Source organism: Triplophysa rosa, linkage group LG15 (assembly GCF_024868665.1).
Source record: "Triplophysa rosa linkage group LG15, Trosa_1v2, whole genome shotgun sequence".
Lineage (NCBI taxonomy): Eukaryota > Metazoa > Chordata > Actinopteri > Cypriniformes > Nemacheilidae > Triplophysa > Triplophysa rosa.
Window position 1 is genome coordinate 20,316,533 of NC_079904.1, and position 23,970 is coordinate 20,340,502.

Below are 23,970 nucleotides of genomic sequence, written 5' to 3' on the forward strand. Positions count from 1 at the left end.
CCTATGGAATAATACAGTTGAAATACATCACACACAGCTTCACTAGAGCTTGGACTATATTTACTGTGTGTGCATTATTCCATGTCAAATTCTATTCTTTTTTTTGTCAAATGCCACAAATCACTTATATGGTGAATACTATTATGTAAAAAACTGCTGACACACAAAGACCCATATTTTTAACACAGCACCCAAAACATAAAGGTGGGGTGCAACAGTGTTTCATGCATTCTGACTTCTTTACACTGTTAAATGTGCTGGCTTCTCATGCTTGACATTGGTCAACTTGAGTTTGACGTATGACGTAGTATTTCTGTGCTCAATACACTCCCCCAGCATTCGTATAGGTTTCGGAAACAAGAGAGAGAGAGCACTGCGTTTGCGAATTTCAGCTATGTTTGTTTGTTCACTGCATTTTGGTGAGGAACGTTATATAAATTGTGGATTTAAAGCTGGATTTGGAGATCGTTTGAAACTGAAAGATGACAATTTGCACAAATATGTAAATTCTGCAAGTAATTGTTGTCAGTTTACGTGCATGTTAAACAACACAAACTTACAGTTATGTGTATGTATTGTGATGTATTATATAGATGTATTGTGTGCTCGTGCTGTAATGTGTAGAAGTTCAGCTGTGTTTGTTTGTTCACTGCATTTCGGTGAGGAATGTTATATAAACGGTTGATTTAACGCTGGATTTGGAGATCGTTTGAAACTGAAAGATGGAGCGGTCACAGCGCTAAAAGATGCCGGTCATGAACCGCATGAGTCATATGTCTGTGTTTTGTTGGCAATCGACGTGTACACTGAAAAAAATTTGATTTTATGAAAAGAAATGATTCAAATATACTTAAATTTATTTGTTAAAAACAAGAACATAATTCTATTGAGTTAAAATAACGTAAAAATCTTGGGAATATTATTAATTATTAATTAAGATTTTAATTATTTTGTTTGAGTAATTTGAATTTAACAAATTATTAAGTAAATCCAACTCAATTTTATTATGTTAAACCCATTTAAATTCGTAAATTTAAGTTTAATTATTTGTGTTGAGACTACATAAATAATGTAAATAAATTGTTGTTTCATGGTCACTGTCTGTCTTGTTTAGCTTTGCATTGCATTTGCATCAATAAATAAAATCAACTAAGATAGCCTAACTAAGGAATTACAGCGCGTTTCAAAAAATAAAATTATTTACAGGCTACTTGAAGGCGACGACCCTATTTGAGGTTCTTAGGAAGAAAATACAGGCTTTAGGTATGGACAAAGGTTCCAGTCTTATGCTAAGGCCGATTTTATTAGTTTATTAGTTGCAGTGAAATGTACATTTTAATGTTTCAAGTTATTGAAATCAGCATTAGTTAGCCCAATATATTTCTAACGAAAGAACAACCGCTCCAATAGAACGCCAATAGCACCAACACATGGATGTGTAAAACAGCAAGACAAAAACGCTGGTCCTTAAAAGATCCTTAAAAAAGGGCCCTACATTTGTTTTCCAGAGATGAATGGAGGTCCTAGGGTTATCGTTAATCCATGGTGAGTAATTCATGACTTCATTTCCATTCTACGGTGGAGTATGCCTTTAAAGACATCATTTAGTTGTCACAAGACTCTAAGCTAAGCTTTTTGAAGTTAGGTAGAGCTACTGAGTTAAACACTTCCACTAGAAAGCATTTGATTGGTTTAATACATATGAAACGGATCTTATATTTGCTTTGACAGAATTAAGAGACTTTTCAATGCTTATATCTTCTCTAAAAGTGACTTGTCGTGGCTTTGGACTGTATTTATTTACTGATATTTAAACTAGTTTTTTCATTTTAGGAGTACACTATGAATACGACCCCAAATTTATAGCCTCATAGCCTTCAGAGAAACAGTTAAAACTACATAAACGCATCACATTTTATGCTTACATTGCACATAAGTAAGAGACAAAAAAATTCCTCTCATTTTTCCTAGTAGTGAAATCCGTGTGGGCCTGCAAATGAGTCTCTGTCAGATCTGAGAAGTACCCCTTTCTCTGAATAGACACAGGGAGGAATTCATTGTTCACACCCCACAGAGGTAAGAAAGAGGGAGTAGGTAGGGAAAAAAGAAAGGGAAAGCAGAAAGCCTTTATTCTTCCTTTGGGCCTCATGCATGACCCCTCATTCAAGTCAATTTTCAGGATTTGCCCCCCCTCCTAGTACGCAATACACTCCCTCAAACAAAATCACACAAACAACTTTCCAGGTTCTGGTGTCACTTAGAATCATGTCTTCTTCCCCTTAAACCCAGTCCACCTAGGTAGCTTGCTATAAAGCTTAATCCAAAGCGCTTTTTAAAGCCGTCTATTGACTATTAGACTGTGCTTGACTTCACAACATAACTATTCCAGATGGGCAGCACAAACGAGCTTAAAGATCACAGAAAGTCACCAGTACATGGTGACACATTTCTGGTTAAACAGCCCACCACCACAGAAACACAGGTTAATAACTCATTACAACATCTGTGATTGAACTCAATAGGAGGTTTTTCCAGCATTGAGGCCTCTCACATACTGAGCATGTTCAGTGCTGCTCGACCCCCGCCCCGGCTAAACAAAAGAAAGGACAATATGCTGTTCCAATCGAGACTGACCATCAGCCGTATGAAGAGGGCTTGGTTCTGAATGAATGTTGAGTCGTCATAAGAATAAGAACTGTGTTCTAGGGTTGGGAATCGAAAATTCCAATTTGGAATCGGAATCGAAAGGCTGGGAATCGGATCAGAATCAAAAGGAATAGGAATCGGATACTTGAGATTAAAATTTGAATTCCTCTCATCAATTCCTGTGTGCATATTTTCAGAAAAGTACATGCGTTGCATGATCTGCTGATATCTCAATAAAAGCCCTTATGAAAATTATCAATATTTTTTACTATAGTAAGCATAGTTTAGCTATAGAATTTGCATTAAAGCACAGGAATCACAAATTAACCATAGTTGCATTATAGTAACTGCAGTTTAACCATGAACGTAGTTCAACTATGATAATACAAATTGTAATAAATCAGAAAAGGTGTGTTTCTATGTGTAAATATACACAAAAATGTGCTCATAAATATATAAATATATTTTGCAAACAAGTCAATAAGCAGGCTAAATGACCATACAGGTTGATATCTAAATGTTTTACTTCAACTGTGGAATCGAAACTGGGAATCGATAAGAATCGAAATTAGGGCTGAAACGATTCCTCGAGTAACTCGAGTTATTCGAATACAAAAAATCATCGAGGCAATTTTTGTTGCCTCGAAGCCTCGTTTAATCCTTGTAACTACAGTACACACGTAGCACTACGTTTCCCCACGGACCGTTATTACTGACGCACAGCCCGCTAAACTCTATTCATGTTACTGGGTTCTCAAGTCTCCCGCATTCACCGTCAGACACACGCATTTGAGTCTGTTCACACGCTCACGCTTATTTCTCATGCTGATAAATAACTAAGAGCTTATTGAAATGGTGAACTGCTATTTTACTTGGTTTTAGTCTATTTTGCGAGTGAAACTTGTTTTCCAGCTGCATTGAGTCCATCAAACTAGATGCGGACTTGTGGACTCCGAATCATGTTATTTACACATGCCATCTGTCTGTTCTGCGTGTCTGCGTGAATGAACTGCACAGTTTAACGTGCTACACGGGTGATGCTCGTGAATTTGTCTGCGTCTGCGCTTTATGAGGACATGAACTTCATCTCCAGAGTTGCTCTGAGAGTTTATTTCAGAAAATTTTTCTGAGTGAAGGTAACGCACTAAAAAATAAGCGTCTTCCGACGACCTGCCAAAATAAAAGTCCGGGTAACTCGGTATTTTTATGTGGACAAATATATTACTATTTAATATTAAAAAAAGAAACTAAAACTAATTTAGATAAACTAAATGCATCATGCATAAGCTGAAGTTAGTTGTTTAGCTTTGAAATTATTCTTTCTATTTTTATTAATGTTTCATATGTATACATTTGTATTAGGCCTATATTGCATTTTGAATGTAATATGGCAATGGAATGTACTAAATGGGTTTAGTTTTCACAGATATGAATGTATGCAATTTCAGCAATAAATAAGTTAATTTTTCTAAAAAGGAAACAAATTAGTTGTTCATTTTAAGAGACCTGTCTTATTTTCTCTTGTATATTTAGTATTGCTCTTTAATAAAGAAAACGTACTTATTATCCGAATACCCGATTAATCGATGGAAAAATCAGTAGAATACTCGATTACTAAAATAATCGATAGCTGCAGCCCTAATCGAAATCGATAAGCTGAATCAGAATTGGAATCGGAATCGATAAAATTGAAACGATTCCCAACCCTAGTTCTGATGTATTTGCAGACATACTCTGGCCCACATTAAATATTTCTCTTAAAGGTGGGGTGCAACAGCAGCGTTTCCCATACAATGTATATTTGACGTCACATTTTTTTTACCCATCCGTGCTAATGACAGTATCTGTGATCGAATAACTAGTGGATAAAGAGCGCTTAAGCGTCTTCTCTCCTTCCTGACTTGTTTGGTGCGAGTGGAGCGTGGCCGCGTGCGCGTCCTCATCTTCAGTGTTCGCATGCACTCTCTCTTCCGATGAGCTCCATGTGTGTGCGCGAGCCCTCGGCTTCTCGTATTTAACTGTCACTTGCGCCGGCGTCTTTTTCTGCAGCACAGAGCGTCTTTTGAGGTTGAAAAAAGTTAAAATTTTCTGGAAAAAAAATGCCCTATGTCAAGCTCCTTTTTCACAGCTAACCAATGACAGAGACCTGTTGTTTCCATGACAACATGCGAGGTACGTGATTGGTCAAGAAGGCTCAAGCTCGAAAAAATAAAATGGCAGCCAAAACGCCCGTTGGAGGATAGTTTTGTGTAAATGTAAGTTTAATTTTCACTTTCAACAACTTCTGATTGCATTTCTAGCGAGAAATTAGTATTGTAGTTTTTAAATATCTGATTAGTTATTGCAAAGACGCTCTCTGTTTATAATTCAAATAGACTTCCGTTACGCTGCCTATGTTTCTCTGGGCTGCCTTCCTGCGCGAAGTCATGGCATTCGGCTGCTATTTGTAACCAAACGCTGTGAGCGTTTTTTTTTTACAAAAAAGCGCTTTTGTCAACTTTTTCTTGTCAAAAAAGTGCTTACACTATCACGACGTGATGACGTCACAAATATGCAAATTAGTTTGTAATGTCACCAGCGTTTCCTATGGGAAACACTGAACAGTGTTTCATGCATTCTGACTTCTTTACACTTCTTTACAAAGATGCTGGCTTCTCATGCTTGACATGGTCAACATGTCAAAAAACGAGTTGGACATATGACGTAGTATTTCTGTGTCTGATACACTCCCCCAGCATTCGTATAGGTTTCAGAACGCTTTTTTCGAACATGAAAATCAGTTTCGTAACAATTTTTCTTAGTCCCTTATTTGACAATTCTCCCAGAAAAGCACGCCCCGTCGTCAACCAGGGAGAGTGGGAGACGGAGCATGCGCACACGTCAACCAGCTGGAGCGAGAGAGAGTGCACTGCGTTTTTCACTGCATTTCGGAGAGGAAAGTTATATTAACGCTGGATATAACGCTGGATTTGGAGATCGTTTGAAAATGAAAGATGCCGGACATTAACCGCACGCGGTAAGTGAACCTGAGTCATATGTCTGTGTTTTGTTGGCAATGGGTGCGCACAAGCTTCAGTTCCAACCCCCCCAGGAGGTCTTACATTTTCGGAAATAATCGTGCAGCTGTATCTGTCTTTTATAAATGTGATCAACCTAAAGACTCTTCGAAGATACAAAGTATGAAATACTACTCTATCAAGATTAATATGAGATTGGCAGAAAATGCGCCGTGTGTTATGTCGGCTTGAAGTACTGGGGCACCTCCCCCTTAATGTTCCAGTACAAGAATGAAAATGAGAAAAGAGTCATAAGCATTCTTTGATATACCACATATCTATCTTCTTCAAGGGGCATTTCTAAACAATCAGCCACGTTTGTGCGAAACAACAACAACTGGGTAGGGGCCATTCCACAATGGACAGCCTATCAAATCACTGTCTGATTTCTGTTAACTGACCAAAATATTAATAACTCTTATTTCAGCCTCTAATGCTACTGGTATACTTTCTATGCCTTTAAAAGCAGCAGCAGTCATTAGGTTGTCACAAGCCATGAGTAGCTATTGCTGGATGAACAGTACTCTGGGAGGGGCTTTCTTTTTACGGAGTACATTTAATTGGGCAAAAATGTTGAAGTGCAAGATGAGTCATCCATACTTTTAGACTACTTTCCAAAAGATTGTGTATTTTAAAAGAAATATATAACTTTTAGGAGTGTTCGCGCATGTGTATGGCCTCAGTGTCAACAGACAAGGATTGATTTCAAAGATTCTTGATAACAAATTTAGGGCCTCTGAAATAAGTCTTTTGCTTTTAAAAAAATGTTCTAAATTGTGTTTTCTGTGGGTGTCATATTTTAACTTGACTTTTATCTTGACGGGTCGTCGCAAATACCTCATCAGTGCGTGTTTGACAGTTAACATTCAGAGCAGCTCTGGAAATGCAGTTCATGTGTTCACGTGCTCATTTACAGTAGTGAGAAAGACGCTGACAACTCCACGAGCATGCCGCGGGCAGTAGAAACCTTGCCGCACAAAGACGCGCGGCCGAATAGTTATTGACTTTATTTATACTTTCTAAATTAAAATTAGCCCGATTCCGTGTCATTGTGCGTTATACAGTACATTAACATTCGTTTTATACCTGCAATTCCGTCCATGTTTCACAGAGCCTACAAACTAAGCATGTTGCAGAACACTGATTTCACCACCCCCAACAACAGTGACCCCTGTCTGTCTCTTTTCCCTTTAACCTTATACCACAGCGAAGCATGCCAGCCAGAGTCACAACCACATGATTGTTAAAACAAAGCATGCTAAGTGGCTTGCTGTTTTTATGTCATAGTATACGACTGAGCATAATGTGATCGTATAACGAACGGAGATGTCAAACGAAGTGGGTTATGGTTGAAATAAACATGTCCACATGGCGGTCGGACTTTCTCTCGGAACGCATTGACAACATGGCGTATGGACCACACCAAAGGATTTCTTCCTTCCTCGCCCCCTAACGTATGCACACACAGAGAGCAGCCATGCGAAGAAGCTATGTGCTTGAATTCATTATCGACCGACTGCAACAGTTGGGTGACGTGATGTGTCATCAGAGATTGCCTACAAATAACATTAACACCGAAACGCATGCATGCATACCTGCTGGTGTGGACCCAAAGATTCGAACCACGGGCACTTTCTTAACATCGCTGTCTCTGAAGTCAGAATAACACACGTCCAGGTCTCTGATGGGGCTGCTCAAGTAATAATCTGCCGTGACGACTCTCACCGAGAACATGTTTGGATCTGCAGGGCAAGCGGCAAAGGCGGCAGATGAATCTTGCCTTTCTTTAATGCTTCAATGTTCTGTGTGTGTGTGCAGATCGTGGACTGTAATGCTGGTTTTGAGCAAAGCATAATCCCATGTAATAGGTAGCATGATCAAGCGCTAATCCCACGATGAAATGCTTCCCAATGTCCAAAATCACAGAGCACCGTTTTGAGCCTAACCCAAGCGCTTCAAAGACGCAATGCACTTAATTTAAAACAAAAATCCAATGTGGCCTTTCCCCCCGCCTCTGTAATACGATCACAACATTGTTGGGCAACCCTAATCGTCACCGTCCCTCCCCTATCCACGTAGAGTGCACTGCAGTATTCCAAACGCCTAGCCAGCGGGTCAGCCAGTTCATTGTTGAGCCCCACTTCTGCTGCGAAAGGAAGCTCCACGCAGTCTCTGTTCTGATTGGTCCAACCCGAAGAAGAGGCGAGGTCTGATGGGCTCAACGAAAGAGACGAGTGCTGATTGGCTCTCGATAGGCGGAACTAACATGGAGAGGTTACGGAATAGCCTCAAAGTGCGCTTAATATGTGGTCACAAGGTGGACAGAAGGAAAGGACACACCTTTAGCTGAACAAAAAATAGTTATAGTTATATTTTTTATATGAAATATAAAAGAAGAGATTGGTTTTGAGTAGTCAGGTTTGTTATCACTTTAAGACAAACGGCGGAAATCGGCGAGACCAAAAGAGGGAAAGGGTGGAAATTGGAGGGATACCCAAGCGAAAAAACAAGTATTTGTTTATGCCTAATCCTGCCCCATGAGATAAAGACTTAACGCTGATTGGCCAGAAGCACGTAAAAGGGCGGCGAGTGTCCATGGTTTCTACGCCAACGACAAACAACCAAACGCAGCATCCGACTCCAGATTGTAGTCTTTGCTGACATCTTGTGGTCACCAAATAAAATGACATGCACGCGAGATAGCTTGGGCTGGCGTAGGCTTCACAACAAGTTCATGGAAAAGTGAAAATTGTGCTTTCCGTTTAAACTTTTGTTTAAACTTTTTTTTCCATACTACATATGAATGTCCAATAAAATTCCCAAATTTCCAATATCTGTACCCCACCGGTATATGCAGTGTATATGTTTACTTAATTACATAACTCTTTATACTGTCAGGATTTACTAAAGAAAGACACGCAATGTGCACTATGTAGTAAATCTGGCCCCTAAACCAGCTGGAGATGCCAGTAAATCTGTGTCCCTCCCTTTCATGTATGAAAATGAAAAAAAAATAGTGTTTTAAAAAGCGAACATTATCCACAGATAAATTGTTCTGTTTCATATCAATCAGTGAAATTCTGCTTTCTGACAGGCTTTCAGACATTGCATTTAACAGAGCACAATGTCACAATGCGGTTTCCCTTACCAGGTTTAGTATAGTCCTAGACTAAAATAAACGTTAGACGTTAAACGTCTAAACTAAAAACATCAATGTACATCAAAATACACCAGTGTCATTGATTTTTATCTCAAAATGCACACAAGTAGCTTAATGTTTTTTTACTACTTCAGGCTAACTAAGGCCTAGTCCTCGGTTAAATAAGCTGTTTATATGTGTGCAATACTTTCTGTGGCACATGGTGAAAACCAACTGTTGTGAGTGACAATCCATGCTTCTGCATTTCTGAGCTGAATAGCCAAGGGAAGGTGTGATATTTACCACAAGTTGATCGTTTCTTTAACGTTTCACGTTTCTTTAACAGTTCACTGAACAGCATTAAATCATTGACTTATCTCAGGTGCCTTCACAGAAAGCCTGACCTCAAGGAAGGACTGGAAAAGACAGATAAGATGTGTGATTGTTGAAAGCATGTGTATATGAATATTTATACAAGCACGAAGGGTAAAGACAGACATTTCTGTTTAAAGAAAGAAAATAAGATGTTTTAGATAGAATTGAAATGTTATATGGGCGAACCAATACAGACACAAGAAAATGTTTATACTTGAGAAGTGCACCGTATGTGATAGATTTGTGTCATGCTGGTGTTTCAGACCCATTTCCTGTTAACGTTAACTCACAGAAGCCTGCAACACTGCTACTCAAGCCCTCAACCACCCTCAACTGTTTCCAGGCTTGTAACTTTGTTCAAAACCATCTGTCATGTTTTCTTGAGTCATATAGTTAATTACATTGTTTAGAAGTGTACTTCCTGTTGTAAAAAATAGATATAATAAAAGCATATCGGTTTTCTCTGGACATTTAAAAATATGATTACCACCTTTGGTATAAAACATTCTTTAACAAATCCAGAAAAACTGAATATTTATATTGTTATTAAAATGTCACTGTATGACATAAAAAACAAAGAACTGAATTACTAGGCCAATAAAATCATATCACTCTAAAGGTCTTTGCCCATACAGTCCGAAATTTTCGTATGCGTTTTTTCGTATTTTGCTCTCGTTTGTGCGGTGTCTCTGAATTGTTATAAAAGGCCACTCAAAATGCTTGCTACGGATGCGAAAACGCAGAAAATCGAACCCGGTCCGAATTTTTTTATGACGGACGAAAATATCGTAGGCAGTGTGTAAATGCGACTGACACAACGTGAGGTCGTATTTATTTTTTAACGTGCTGAAATTTCGGACGCACATTTCGGACTCAATGTGCAATGGGCTTAAAGCAATTAACTGAATGTGGGGAGAACAGTCGGAACCATTGTAGGCTACTGTAAGTACACCACAAACCAGCACTTATTTCTAGCCTTGTTAATGTTGTGTATTTGGTTAAAAGTTGTTTTATTTACATAACATAAGCAGTTTACATAACATAAGCAGTTCATCTCATGAGAGCAACAACATGCTGTAATACAAAATCACAAAACAGCCAATTATACATATAATAAAATTACACAAAGATGCTCCTATACTTTTAAGCTCTCGCTAAATGTTGTGAAATGTCTCCATCGTGTTCAGTTCTGGGTTTATGAATAAGTATTGCAAAATCTTGAGTCCAGGTTAAATCCCCCTCACCCCATGCACACACAAACAAGAAGACATAATTGAATGCTATACAATTCAAATGGTTATGTAGGCCTATTTATTTTCGTTTTTCATTCACTCATTTAAGCAAATTCATGTAGTTTGCACAGACACGTTTTAAATGATGTGTGTAAATTAAATTTTAAACCCAACCGGTCTAAGACCACAACTACAGCAAATAAAGTAGAATGCCATAGAAATACATTAAAAAAGAAAGGTATTTGCTTAACAATAAAACTGCATTATTTAATCCATGGTTTGTGTTTACTGCAAGTTTTGAAAAATCAATGTCATTTCTGTGATTGTAATGAGTAGAGAATATACACTCTCTGTAAGTCGCTTTGGATAAAAGCGTCTGCTAAATGACTACATGTAAATGTATACAGTACTCCACTTATAACCTAATCCCTTTCAAAAATACCTAACTCTAGCCATTTCACTTGGACTATTGGGTTACAGATCACACTTAAAAAGGCTACCTGTAGTACAAAAAAAATAAGGAAAAGCAACCATATAAAGGAGTAACTTGTAAATTGCTCCACAGCAATCCATTATGATTTATTCAAAATCTTAGTGAATATTTACATTTGGTGTGAATGCATAGAGTGGTTTATAGAGGTTTGATGGTAAGTGTAACCTCTTTGCCCAAAGGAGGGATGATGTATTTCTCTTCCCTGAGTAAACGAAGTATCAGGTCCTCAGCATCTTCAGGCCACCTGTACCGCCGAGTGCTCAGCAGCCACAGTGGAACATGACTCTACAACGAGAGAGAGAGAGAGAGAGAAAGAGAGATCTCAACCCTCTGGTGTATTTGGGGTCAATATGACAATGCTGCAACTTTCCTTGGTTAACAAAGATTTTGTGACTTTTCATACATAATCTATCCATACACACAAAACTGGGCCATGGGCTATCACTACACATAAAACTAGGCTTATAACGGTTGTTGTTCTGCACTGCTGTTGGTTTTATTTACCTGTTGTTATGTTAATGTCTTAATTCTAAAGTTAGTGATTCTTTTTTTTTTTACATTTTTCACTTTAGTTTGAAATGCAACTACAACCTAACTCTTGTATTTTGGGTACATCTTATGTGACATTTTTCAGTCAAATTTCTATGGCATTTTGAAAAACATACTCTAACCAGCAGATGGTAGTATTCTAACACCTAGATCATATCCAGAACCAACCTTTGTTTCATTGAAATCCTCAATAAAGTGTTTTTTCATCAAAATGTAATATTTCATATGCAAGCTAATGGTATACTTGAGGAATTTTGTGGTGAAAACTACTTTGTATCTTTCAAAGCACAGCAAAAATGCATAGATATAAATGAAATAAAAGAAATAAAAAAGATAATAATGAATCGAGCACGAGGGATAAACCTATAGTCACATGCTTTTTGATATCATACCTGGTTAGCACTGGGAAAAAGCACTGGCACCAGTCTGAAGTTGAGACATCTTTGCTGAATAAATTCATTTTGGATCTGAATGGTGGAAAAATGTTCAAAATTACATTAATTTGTGACATATTCAGAAATGCCAACAACAAACGCACAATTTTGTGGTCAAAGAATAATTTGAAATTTACATGAGGTGCAGTCATGTGTAGGTAAAGAGACAAAAAGTATATTGCAGTTAATAAATAAATTCCTCAACCAAAAATGTTGAAAAATAATAATTAATCAACAATTCTGAAAGAGAAGCACCCGACAGTGTGACTAGGTGATCTTGTATCACACTGAAGGGGCTTATTTCGCGATATCAGCCGGCTGCTTGTACATTATCCCGCTTATTACACGGCTACTTGCCACATGAGAAAAAACTGGACATGAATTTGCCACAATTTTTTTAGCTCATTTTTACCGAATGCAGACCTTCCGCGAGGAAAAGCCGTTTACTTTTCGGTTTTAATGTAAGAAACAACGTTCAAATGTCACAAACAAGCAATTTGGTTTAATCATTTGTAAATATAGTGTCATATATCTTACTAAAAGACATATTTATATTTAATTTGTCAAAAAAACCTGTCAAAATGATTTGCTGCATTGATTTTCTAACGATTCCACTAGGACTGTTGGGTTAAAGAACACAAGTGTATACACAGAGAAAGTAAACATTGTTCATTTACAGTGTAACAATACAAATTCATCTTGGGAGTTGCTCTCACCTGAGTGTGTATGTATTTAGTGTGTAATCCGTGTTGATCAGATCCATCTCCTTCAACATCTACTTTATACTTTGGACTGATCACTATGATGATTAACACCGACTTCTGCAAAACGTAACCTCTGATAAAATTCCTACATTCAACTAGTCCACAGTTTATTTAATATTTAAGTAATCTATTTCAAATAATTTTTACGTTTCGTTATTGTCGAGTAAAATATTATCTTCATCATTAAAAAATATAGTCTTTTACTTTACATTTTTTAAAAAGCTGTCCATCCATTTATTGATGTCCATTTGTCTCACTCTGTCTTCAAATATATCGATCTGAAAAATAAACAATCATATGTTTAATCTACCTAATATTGCTAGGTATCATTTATGTATTTAAGACATCATGTACTAGCATTCTTACCGCTGGTCTGAATCCTTGATTTATCAAAAAACTCACAAAGGGCATCAACTCCGCAGCAATATCCACTGAGTATGTTATGAAAACATTCCCTTGAAATGATCAAAATGTTTTAGTATTAGAGTTCACAGAAATCTGAAAAAAGGCATAAATGTTTTTGCTACCACTTAACAATGTGTATTTGTTAGCATTAGTTAATGCATTAGCTAACATGAACTAACAACACTTCTACAGCATTTATTAATCTTAGTTCATGTTTATTTCAGCATTTGCTAACACATTTTAAAAAATAAAACCATAAAACAGGGTGTCTGTAAAATAAATCCCCCAAACTGCAAGTAACTCCCAGGTGTAGAACCAGATCTCTGGTGACCCATAGCAACCCATACCAAACCATCAAGATAAGACTAAGAAATCTAGTGAGACTCTCTTTTCATTCACTTTGGGACAGACTTACAATCATACAGTATGTCTATATAGAAAAGTCTAATCATACATATATAACCTTTCCATGTACTGTATTGATGTTCTTGTTGCCTTACGTCTGTTTGAATTAATGTAATCTCTATTCTTCAATTTCAACCTCTTCCAATGCCAAACTGTGTGTATGTATGTGTCCCATTTAGTCATTAAAGTCTTGTTTTGTGTCACATGTGACGTTGTTTGTAGTTCATGCTCTCACTGTTCCAAAAAGCATACTCCACCTAAATGTACTTGTACATTAAACCTTATGGAAGTCTTTATCAGCTGCCCTGGCTGACACAGCATAAGGCATAAATGACATGCTCTTGGCCTTCATTTGTCAAAGGGTGTTCAGATACTGGCAAACAGTATTGAAAATATCACTTACTGCAGTCATCAGGCAGACTGATGGTGCGTGTCAATGCTTGGGGTTGGCCAACGGAACCTGGTTGGGATGGGTTGATGCACACCTCCGATATAAGCTCTCTAACAGGTGCCGTGCTCTGACGGGGCGTAACCTGAGGTGGCCTCAGGGGGGTCACGTGTCTAGGTAAACACCTTGGTGGGGAAAAGGATGCATGAGCAATTATTATTCAACAGTCACACAAATATACATATTTAAGGAAGGTTAAAGATGAAGTGTATAACTCCTGTGCCACCATCTAGCATCAGCAAATAACAAAACAACAACTGATTTAAGGTTTTTACAGATATTTGGAATACTTCTCCTATTTTACATTGGCACCAAACACACGGCAAATGTTGACGTGTCAGGCTGGCTGGAATGGTGAAACACAAAGTTGTGATAGTGCTTAAGTCACAATGTCCAGATTTACACTTTTCAGATATACAAATGGTTTAATTATATTCCCATCTATAATAAGAGTGGAGAACGTATTTGAACATAAAGAAAATTACCCACACCAATTTTAAGTATGACAAAATGTTCTAAAACAAACATCATAAAATTTGAGTAGAAATTGAAACATATTCAGACTATAGTGTATAATTTAGTCTGACATTGCAAAACCTGGTGGGTGATCAATTTCCAACATAAAACAGCTGGTTGTTTATTTTACAGTTAAGCAGTTCACGTTGTTTCTTTTTCTTTGGAAGTGTTGTACAGCATTGACATCAGTTTGTGGCAGAATATTGTTATGGATACTAAAACTACAAAATAATGACACACCACTGAATTACCTCACTGACAGACACGTCCTGAGAGTCAAGTACACTGTAAACTATTTAAACTCTCTTTAAAACCTTCTCTGCTCTTCTTTGCCCGCCTGCCCCCTCACCTCCATCCAACTTAACAGCTGATGATTTTGCGTCTTTCTTCATAAAGAAAAGACCACCATCAGCAGTTGGTTCTCTGTGCCGCCGCCTCTTGATCATGCCCAAACCCTCGACACATTCTCATTCCCCTCTTTCTCTCTCCTATCTCAAGATGATGTCTCTAACCATCTAACCATGTCTTCTAACCACCCAACTACCTGCCCGCTAGATCCCATCCCCACTTATCTCCTCCAGGCCATCTCTCCATCGGTTGTTCCTGCTCTGACCCACATTATCAACTCGTCTCTCACCACTGGTACATTTCCCACAGTCTTCAAAGAGGCCCGTATTACCCCGCTACTGAAGAAACCCACTCTTAATCCTGCACTGTTAGAGAACTACAGACCGGTGTCACTCCTCCCCTTCATTGCTAAAACTCTTGAACTCTTGTATATAACCAGCTCTCCTCCTTTCTCACCCAGATCAACCTCCTGGAAAGCAACCAGTCTGGTTTCAAGAGTGGTCATTCCACTGAGACTGCACTGCTCTCTGTCATTGAAGCCCTGAGACTGGCAAGAGCCGCCTCTAACTCATCTGTACTTATCCTACTGGATCTGTCTGCTCTCTTTGACACTGTTAACCACCACATACTCCTGTCGACCCTCAAGGCTATGGGTGTCTCTGGAGTGGTGATACAATGGTTCAGGTCTTACCTCACAGGTAGGTCATTTAGAGTATCCTGGAGAGGAGAGGTCTCTGAGTCCCAACACGTTGACACAGGGGTGCCTCAGGGCTCAGTGCTTGGTCCTTTGCTATTTTCTATATACATGACATCACTAGGCTCTGTCATTCGGAAACATGGCTTTTCCTATCACTGCTATGCGGATGATACACAGCTCCACCTGTCATTTCAGCCTGCCGATCCGACTGTTTCTGCACGCATTTCAGCATGCCTAGCCGACATTTCGCTCTGGATGAACGACCATCACCTGCATTTGAACCTTGCAAAAACAGAACTGCTTGTAATCCCTGCCGACACAAAGATTCATCACAACTTCTCCATTCAACTGGGCTCATCAACCATCACATCTTCCAGAATGGCCAGAAACCTGGGAGTGGTGATCAATGATCAGCTTAACTTCACTGATCAGCATTAATCCTCTACAATATTAGAAAAATTAGACCTTTCCTATCCGAGCATGCTACGCAAGTCCTAGTCCAGGCTCTTGTTCTGTCCAGACTGGACTACTGCAATGCGCTACTGGCTGGACTTCCAGCTTGCACAACCAAACCTCTACAGATGATCCAGAATGCGGCGGCAAGAGTGGTCTTCAATGAACCGAAGAGAGCGCACATCACTCCTCTCTTCATTAAGTTACATTGGCTCCCTATAGTCGCTCGAATCAAATTCAAGACTCTGCTCCTGGCCTACAAGACCACCAATGATTTGACACCCCCTTATCTTCACTCGCTAATGCAGACTTATATACCTGCCAGATCCCTACGCTCTGCAAACGAACAACGTCTTGTGGTGCCATCCCAAAAAAGTAAAAAATTTCTCTCACGCACCTTCTCGGGATCAGTTCCACATTTATGGAATGATCTGGCCGCTGCTACAAGATCAGCAGATTCTGTAGCCATCTTTAAGAATCGTCTGAAAACACATCTCTTGCATCAGCACCTGACTGAACAGTTCTGACTTCTATCTCTTTTCTACTCTTTCAAAAAAAAAACTTAGCTCTGTATACTGTGGTAGGCTACATGAGACCAGTTTTCTTTTTATTGCACTTATGCTTTTTGTTGTCCTTATGTTGTTCCAATTGCTTCCATTGTTTCCTTCATCTGTAAGTCGCTTTGGATAAAAGCGTCTGCTAAATGACTAAATGTAAAATGTAAATGTAACTATTATTTTATCTCTTGGTCAAACAATTTCTTCAAAAATATGCAAGAACATGTTTAATACTTTTGTTGTGTCCAAAACGTAAATGATTCAATCTAACTGTTATTTAAGTATTGCAATGTCACACTCACAGTTACATTGTTAGCATGCCTGTGATTCAATTGCAGTTGTGCTAATATTCAAAGCAGCACCACTTTTGTTTGTGTTATTAAACTTGTATTGAACACGCCTCCCTACTAAAAATACAGATAAAACCAGCCTAAGCAGTTTACTGGTTTCATCTGGTCTCTTTAGTTGGTTAAGCTGGTGAAGCAGGCTGGTTTTAGAGGTGTTTTGGCCAATTTTTTGCTGGTCAAGCTGGTTTTAGATGGTCAGGATGGGAAAAAAAGCTAAAACAGCTTGACCAGGCTGAAAGACCAGCTTGTCCAGCTTTATCAGGCTGGGTGGACCAGCTTGAAGCTACTTCCATCAAGACCAGCTTGACCAGGCTAATCAAATGTTCAGCTTATTTTAGCTGGTGGGTTCTAGACTAACCAGCTAAAACAGCATTACCAGCTAAAAAGGCAGCCAAAAACCAGCCTGCTTAACCAGCTAAAACCAGCAAACCAGTGCTGTTCTAAACTTTACTGCCAACATGGGAGTTGAAAAACCTAGTCTTCTGTTCATTAACCAGCTGCTGTCCTGGTTTAAAGGTTTACTCGTGTTCTTGTGGAGGTGACTGGGTGTTGTTTGATCGTGAAAATGACAAGAGAGCGAGTTACCTGTTCTGAGGGTGATTCTTTGCATGCCGAGGTGGGAACTGATGGTACACTGGACAGTTGGCCCGTGAATAATCTGCAGGCTGCTCGTGCTTATACTGGAAGCCATTTAAAGCATCTGGTGGATACTGACCTTAAGAATAACAATATCGTTAATGCCTGTCCATGAATGTAAATAAACAATTGACTTTGTTCATAGCTTATTTATGGCAGAGTCATACTCATTAAATACCATGTCAAATTAGAATGGGCATGTTCATTTTTCATGCAATTTTATTTTTGTCTATTTTTTATGCTTTTTCATCTACCAATGACAATGCACATGGCAGGGAATTCATTTTAAATGATGTCATCTTAAAGTATGCGATACGATGCTACATGTTATGTAATAATACAATGCACAAGTCGCACAGACCACCTTGATGGTGTGTTTTTTATCATCTTTTGAATTTGATAGCTCCAGGTCACCATTAACTTTCATTGTATTGAAAAGTAGCATGAACATTATGCCATTTATGCATGATTTCTGTTTGCGGTCAACGGAACACACATTCATACAACAATGACATAAGAATGAGTAAATACATTTTTCAGGTGAACTATCCCTGCAAATAAACAAAGAAAAATGTAAACAGTCTCATCATGATGCAAACATATAAATCGTTAGTTATAACAGGAATACCATAGCATCTCTGCTGTTTTGCCTGAGAATGTCTACATAAATTCTCCCCAAGGTCAGAGCGAAGAGGACACGGCTTTTCCAGACTTTCTTCATTCTCACTCACAGGGTTTCGGCGATGTGAATATGAGACAGGCAAATTTTGAAGATCAAGTCCTGAGAAATCTTCACTCACGTCTTCTATGCGGACTTTTTGAGGGCCTCTTCTTGCACTTTGAGGCAGATATAGACTGGGCAGGCCTGCAGGGCTGTCTGTGTCTTCTGAATCAATTAGGGACAGTTTGATGACAGGACGCTCAGTTCGAGTGACCCTTAAATCGTCTCGGGGAAGCCCAGAGTATCCATCTGGGTAATCCAGACTGCTTATGTCATTGATAGACAGTATAGGACTAAACCTATCCTCTTTGCCTGTTTCTATAGGGTCCAGGTTGTGTGACTGGCAATGCTGGCATGCCGGCCATGCAAGATTCAGAGAGGACAAGGTCATAGACTCATCAGTTTCTACAGGGATACTAAGATGTGGACAGCCGTCTGGGGAAACAAAGTACATGAATAAATGTCAGACAAAAGAAAGCTGGATAACCTGAAACGCCTTAAAAAGTCAATAATGTCTATACCATTAAAGTTAGTATTTAGGGTTACCTATTGTAATTGCTCAGATTTTTATTATTACTCTTCCGCCGTAAAACTGATCAGGCAGCCCAAACCGTAAGGCCCAGAGACTTGAGACTTGGTCTGATGGTTGTACTCCAGCAGGCTACTCAGATGCAAGGAACCAGATAAATCGGTCCATAGGGGGTGCTACTGCGATGAAAATTGTGTTTTTGCTTGTGCGTCCTAAACCATTTGTCACACACCCAAGTGTCTGGTGTTTGGCCTCTAGGTGGCGCTATAATATGAATAAACTCGTAAATAGCTGAACTACGCAACCTTTTGCCCGATCGACTTATAATTTGGTATGGTGTGTCTTTGTGTCATGTACCATGACTATCTAAAAGGACATCGGCGTATCTAAAAAAAATGGACGTCATCGGCCAATGAAGTTTGAGCACTCATTAGGCCGAGTTAACAGAGGCCTATCGCAACGAAACTCGCTGGGCTTGTTCGACTCATAGTCCTGAAGGTCTGTAAGAAATTTGAAATCCATCGGCCACTGGGGGGCGAAATAACGCTTTTGGAGTGCATAAACAATTGTGTATCACATGACATTTGACATATACCCAAACTATTTATATCATATAATATTTCTCCTATCATATGATAGCTCTCCAAACAACTTAGCCTCTGGAACTTCTGTCGATCGAATGAATGGTTCTTGAGTTATCGCTGATGATGTCAAAAACATACTTTCGCTAACTAGTCCTAGGTTTATCAACTGATCGGAACCAAACCAATGCTGATGACTTCTATGGAGTGTGAATGTAAATATATTTTTTTAAAAGTTGAAATTTCCTTTCACGGTCGCTTAGGGGCACCAAAATTTAAAATGGGCGGAGCCTATTACATTAAAATGGCCATAACTCGAGAACCGTTTAACATATCATTATGGGGCTTGGAACATATGTGTAGACCATCACTCCGAGGTCATGTACAAAATACCGCTTGGACACTTGTTTTGGTTGCCTAAACAATTGTGTATCACGTGACATTTGACATTTACACAAACTATTGATATCATATGATAGCTCTTTTAATTCCGAACAACTTTGCCTCTTGAATCATTGGTGTCGATCGAACGGTTCGTGAGTTATCAGTGATGTTAAAAACCTACTTTTGCAAACTAGTCCTAGGTTTTTCAAGCAATTTCAAAATTTCCCCTACAGTACAATTCTCTGGACTCTCTAGATCAATAATTAATAAAGACATGTTGAACTTTTTCATTTGTGTGACCATAACAGGGTCCTTTATCATATTAATGTGAAAAGTTTACCTGAAATCTTTCTACTCCTTAACAAATAATCCAACTGACTTGCCATTAATGACATGCCTTCATAACAGTCAAAAAGGTGAAATATCATTCATTTAAATGGCTTTTTTCATACACGTATATTATAACCACAAGATGGCAGTAGAGGACTGTTCGTAGGCTCATTTAATTGATTAATATTCTGTGACTTTAGATGTATATTAGCGCATGTGTGTGAAGTCTTATTTGACTATTCTTTTGACAATCAAATAACCATTAGTGTAGTGACTCCGGATTATGTCATCTGCATGTTTTACACTGGTGCAGTGTGCGTCTGTATTTTATGCTATATTCACAGACATACAGAGGAATGAAATGTGTCTTACAGGACCACAGTGTTACTGTCATGGCCGCTTCATTCATACGACAGCAAATTGATGTGCAATGTGCATGATTAATAGAAAGAGCTTCCTGAATTTATCATGTAATTAACGTGATGTTTTGCTTTTAAAACAATACAGTTTTTCTGGTGAGGGAGATATTTGCCATATTAACTTGTTGTACTATTAAATTAAAAGTCAATGTAAGGACGTTGCAGCACAAGCAGTACATAGATATGATGCAGGGATTTAAAAAAATGTGCAGTCTGTCCTAACATTTGCAAAGTATACTTGGCACTAAAACATTTCTTGGTAATATGTGGCATTTCAGTTTCCTGAGACCGCAGCTGTTTTCGACACTGTGTTGTGATGCACCTGATGCTGATCTTTTAATCTTGGCGAGCTGGCCTGGACCTTTTTTTTTTTTTTTTTAAGTACAAAATATTGAATGTTTATTCAGTAGAAGATTCCATAAAGAAGAGGAACCAAAATATACACGCATAGATAACACAAACACAACGTAATAGAACGGACCAGAACAAAACAAAACATAAGCCGAGAAGAATATGCAAAAGAAAAGGTCCAGGCCAGCTCGCCAAAAGAAAAAACCCTCCACAGAGAGCCGGTGCCCCTCAAATACACCACTCCCGATCAGCATGAGGTGCATCCAATTTACCTGTAAAAGAGAACACAACCACAGAACCAAAACAAGAAAACGAATAACCCGTAACAATATTCATAACATATCACCAAACATGTTCTACATAGTGTACTTCCATGAATAACAGGCACAATGAATTTCCTATGACAGAGATTTATTTATAGTCTAAATATTGTATAAGTATCTAGAGACATGCATTTTTAGTACTCCATATTATGGAGGACCGGATGAGTCATGTGTAAAGTAATAAAGCATTTCATAGTTTAATAAGTAATTCTACAATAAAAATAGGCATTAATACATTTGTTTACAACTACATTTATTTATCCAAATATAAATAGGCGAATTGCGATGCAATCATTTTCCCCTCCAACATAAAGCACATCACATGCTGTGTATATATATATGTATATATATATATATATATATATATATATTTTACGTTTGATTTGTTTCTCTGAATGTTATATTGAGATGGAGAGTTCGCTTAGAAATACAATAACATAAGCAATGAACATGATGTGTAAATGTAGTGTTGGTTTTCTAAAGATTACAGTGAAAGACAACGATTTGCTTAGTTTCGATTGACAGCATGATGCAGTTGTTTCCCTCAGCACCAGTGGGCCACTGCACTGCATGAGCAGACCGGGGGAACCGGAACGCGAGGGGGTGTGTGGTGCGCTGCTCTTGGAGAAAATGTCCAGGGTCACTTTTTAGTCCTGCCCTCATAGACAGTACAAAGTAGCATCTGCTGCTTCCACGTGCAGTGTGAATGTTCGAACCTGTTCTAACGATACGTTTCCTTTTCTATGATTTCTGTTAGAGAAAAAGCAGGCGCTGATAACGTGCTGGTTACACGTGCAGTGAACAACAGGTCTATCCTCTTCACCATTGCTCATCTAACATACCTCTGAACATGACGTACAAGTAACTAGCCAATCAGAGAGCTTGTTACATCTCTCTCGCCATACTGTAGCTAATTTGCATTGTTTAACCTTGTTTTACCAATGCAAGGACCCAAAGTGTCAGGGAAATGCTAAATGGAGAGGCTAAAAGGAAAAGCTAAATGACTAAGCTAATCGAATAGCAAATCGGAAAAGGAAAGGCAGCGTGGAAATGCAAATGGTAAAAGAAATCGCCTTTTAAATAACTGATTAAAGTAGTTTAATTTGTAAATCCAATTATTTATTCCTCTTATAAATCGCATTTTCAAACACATTTTGAAATTCCACTATTTATTTAGGAATTAATTAATGCACTTTAAAACGCTGTACTTATTGAGTGTTTGATGTTGTTTTCTTAATTCCCTTTTTAATTTGAAGTATTTATTGATGGATTAATATTTCATTTAACTCAACTCCACTCAACTTTATTTATATAGTGCTTTTTACAGTTACAAAGCAGCTGTACATGAGACATATGGACTATAAGCAAAACAATTAAAAGTTATACCTGTAAAACCAAGAAAAAGGTGAAAACACAGAAGACAGACATACCCACATACAAAACACTCCACACACACAATATGCACACGTACTAACACACAACATTACTACATACTACAACATACGAACATTTATTAATTGTTTTTATAATCACGCTTTTTTGCCAATTAAAACGTTAATAATGAATGACTTTATCAATTCGTCTATTTATATTTGGATAAATAAATGAAGTTGTAAACAAACGTATTAATGCCTATTTTTATTGTAAAATTACTTATTAAACTATGAAATGCTTTATTACTTTACACATGACTCTTCCGGTCCTCCACACCATATAGGCCTATATCGTAAATCATTGAAATGTGTTAAGAAATGTAAATGTTATTGTGCTTTTAACGCCGAAAAAGCGCAGCTCCCCCGTTTACTTGCATTTGTTTACAAGCTACTCTTAATTGCCACGACCAATATGGCGGCGCCGTTGACGTGTCGAAGCAGCTGACAAAAGAAGCCAATAGGCTTGTTCGACTTGATGCGGCGCCGCAAGATCCGACAGGCGGATGACATCAAAGTACTGCGAGAGCGATTCGACAGCAAAATTTTAATGGTTTTTCGAATCGCTCTCGCGGTACTTCGATGTCATCCGCCTGTCGGATCTTGCGGCGCCGCATCAAAAATGCGCGGTCTAGTTTTTTCTTATGTCTATGCTCATCAGGATATGTTGATCGGGCTTTTTCAGTGTATGGACGTGCTGTAAAACGGGTACAATTCCGGGGACAGAACACCAAAAACCGGGTAATCTACGAGGGTCTTTTCTATTAACGTTTACTTGCACCCGAACCCTCTAGCACTCAGGTAAACACTCAAAGGAGACATTTTCAACCACACAATGTTGTAAAAATAAAGCTCTTACGAATAGATTTACCTGGAAAAGACTCCATTGTGTCTGTATGTGAGTTCAAACTGTACAGTAGGCTATCTGAGGACAAATGACACAAAATTATACTCCCTGAAGTCAGTTTATAAACAATTTACTAACCATTAACCACCAGTCAACGCACACTTTTTAGAAAAAACATTATTATAACAAAGTTTAGAGGAGTTTTAACAGTTGAATGTTTAGACATAAGTATGAACAGACTCGTTTAACGATTATAAATATGAGTTTCTTACCTGTAAACTGTGAACAGCACACCTGCTTTCGTTCCGACACGGAAACGCTCTCTATGTAAATTAGGGAAACTCCAAATTCTTTTCATGCAAATATTGCGGAAAAGCAGAGTCTGAACGGACTGGAATCGTGTCATTCAGTGTGCTAAACATCATGCGGTGATGCGGTACATGACACATATGACATCGACGTATCGCAATAACGATTCAAAGGCATTGCTGTAAAACATGCTCTCGCGGTACTTTGAGCATGAACGCCCATCGGTCTGCGCAGCTCCGCACGAAG

The 23,970-nt window shown here is 38.4% G+C and overlaps 2 protein-coding genes across 4 annotated transcripts in view; both read right to left on the bottom strand.

Moving 5' to 3' along the window:
* Window positions 1-7,844, bottom strand: part of rev3l (REV3 like, DNA directed polymerase zeta catalytic subunit) — a 70,025-nt gene extending 62,181 nt beyond the window's left edge. Inside the window, exon 1 of one of the 2 annotated variants that reach the window (XM_057353126.1) lies at window positions 7,298-7,843. In XM_057353126.1, the coding sequence (XP_057209109.1) occupies window positions 7,298-7,436 (139 nt within the window). In that variant the 5' untranslated portion in view covers window positions 7,437-7,843. Of the gene's footprint in view, window positions 1-7,297 lie in introns of both variants that reach the window. The other variant, XM_057353127.1, reaches the window with a different exon arrangement.
* A 2,352-nt stretch (window positions 7,845-10,196) lies between these two features.
* On the bottom strand, window positions 10,197-23,970 carry traf3ip2a (TRAF3 interacting protein 2a). 2 transcript variants are annotated; one of them, XM_057353513.1, is made up of 10 exons: window positions 23,688-23,970; window positions 23,440-23,493; window positions 18,301-18,656; window positions 17,450-17,574; window positions 13,902-14,071; window positions 13,055-13,143; window positions 12,898-12,966; window positions 12,641-12,745; window positions 11,883-11,957; window positions 10,197-11,226 (listed from the first exon to the last, which is right to left on the bottom strand). In XM_057353513.1, exons 2-10 carry the CDS (start codon window positions 23,453-23,455, stop codon window positions 11,080-11,082), a joined length of 1,152 nt encoding a protein of 383 aa, XP_057209496.1. In that variant the 5' UTR covers window positions 23,456-23,493; window positions 23,688-23,970; the 3' UTR covers window positions 10,197-11,079. The 2 variants fall into 2 exon arrangements, with proteins under 2 accessions (XP_057209496.1, XP_057209495.1); XM_057353512.1 differs by having other exon boundaries at window positions 17,450-17,579; window positions 18,129-18,656; window positions 23,688-23,968.

What these genes read in the sequence shown, in the direction of transcription:
- traf3ip2a (XM_057353512.1), bottom strand. An exon ending in AAAACAGCAGAGATGCTATG is followed by an intron (nt 17,580 to 18,128) that starts GTATTCCTGTTA and finishes GTTATTCTTAAG; the next exon opens with GTCAGTATCCACCAGATGCT. An exon ending in TGGACAGCTTTTTAAAAAAT is followed by an intron (nt 12,746 to 12,897) that starts GTAAAGTAAAAG and finishes TACGTTTTGCAG; the next exon opens with AAGTCGGTGTTAATCATCAT.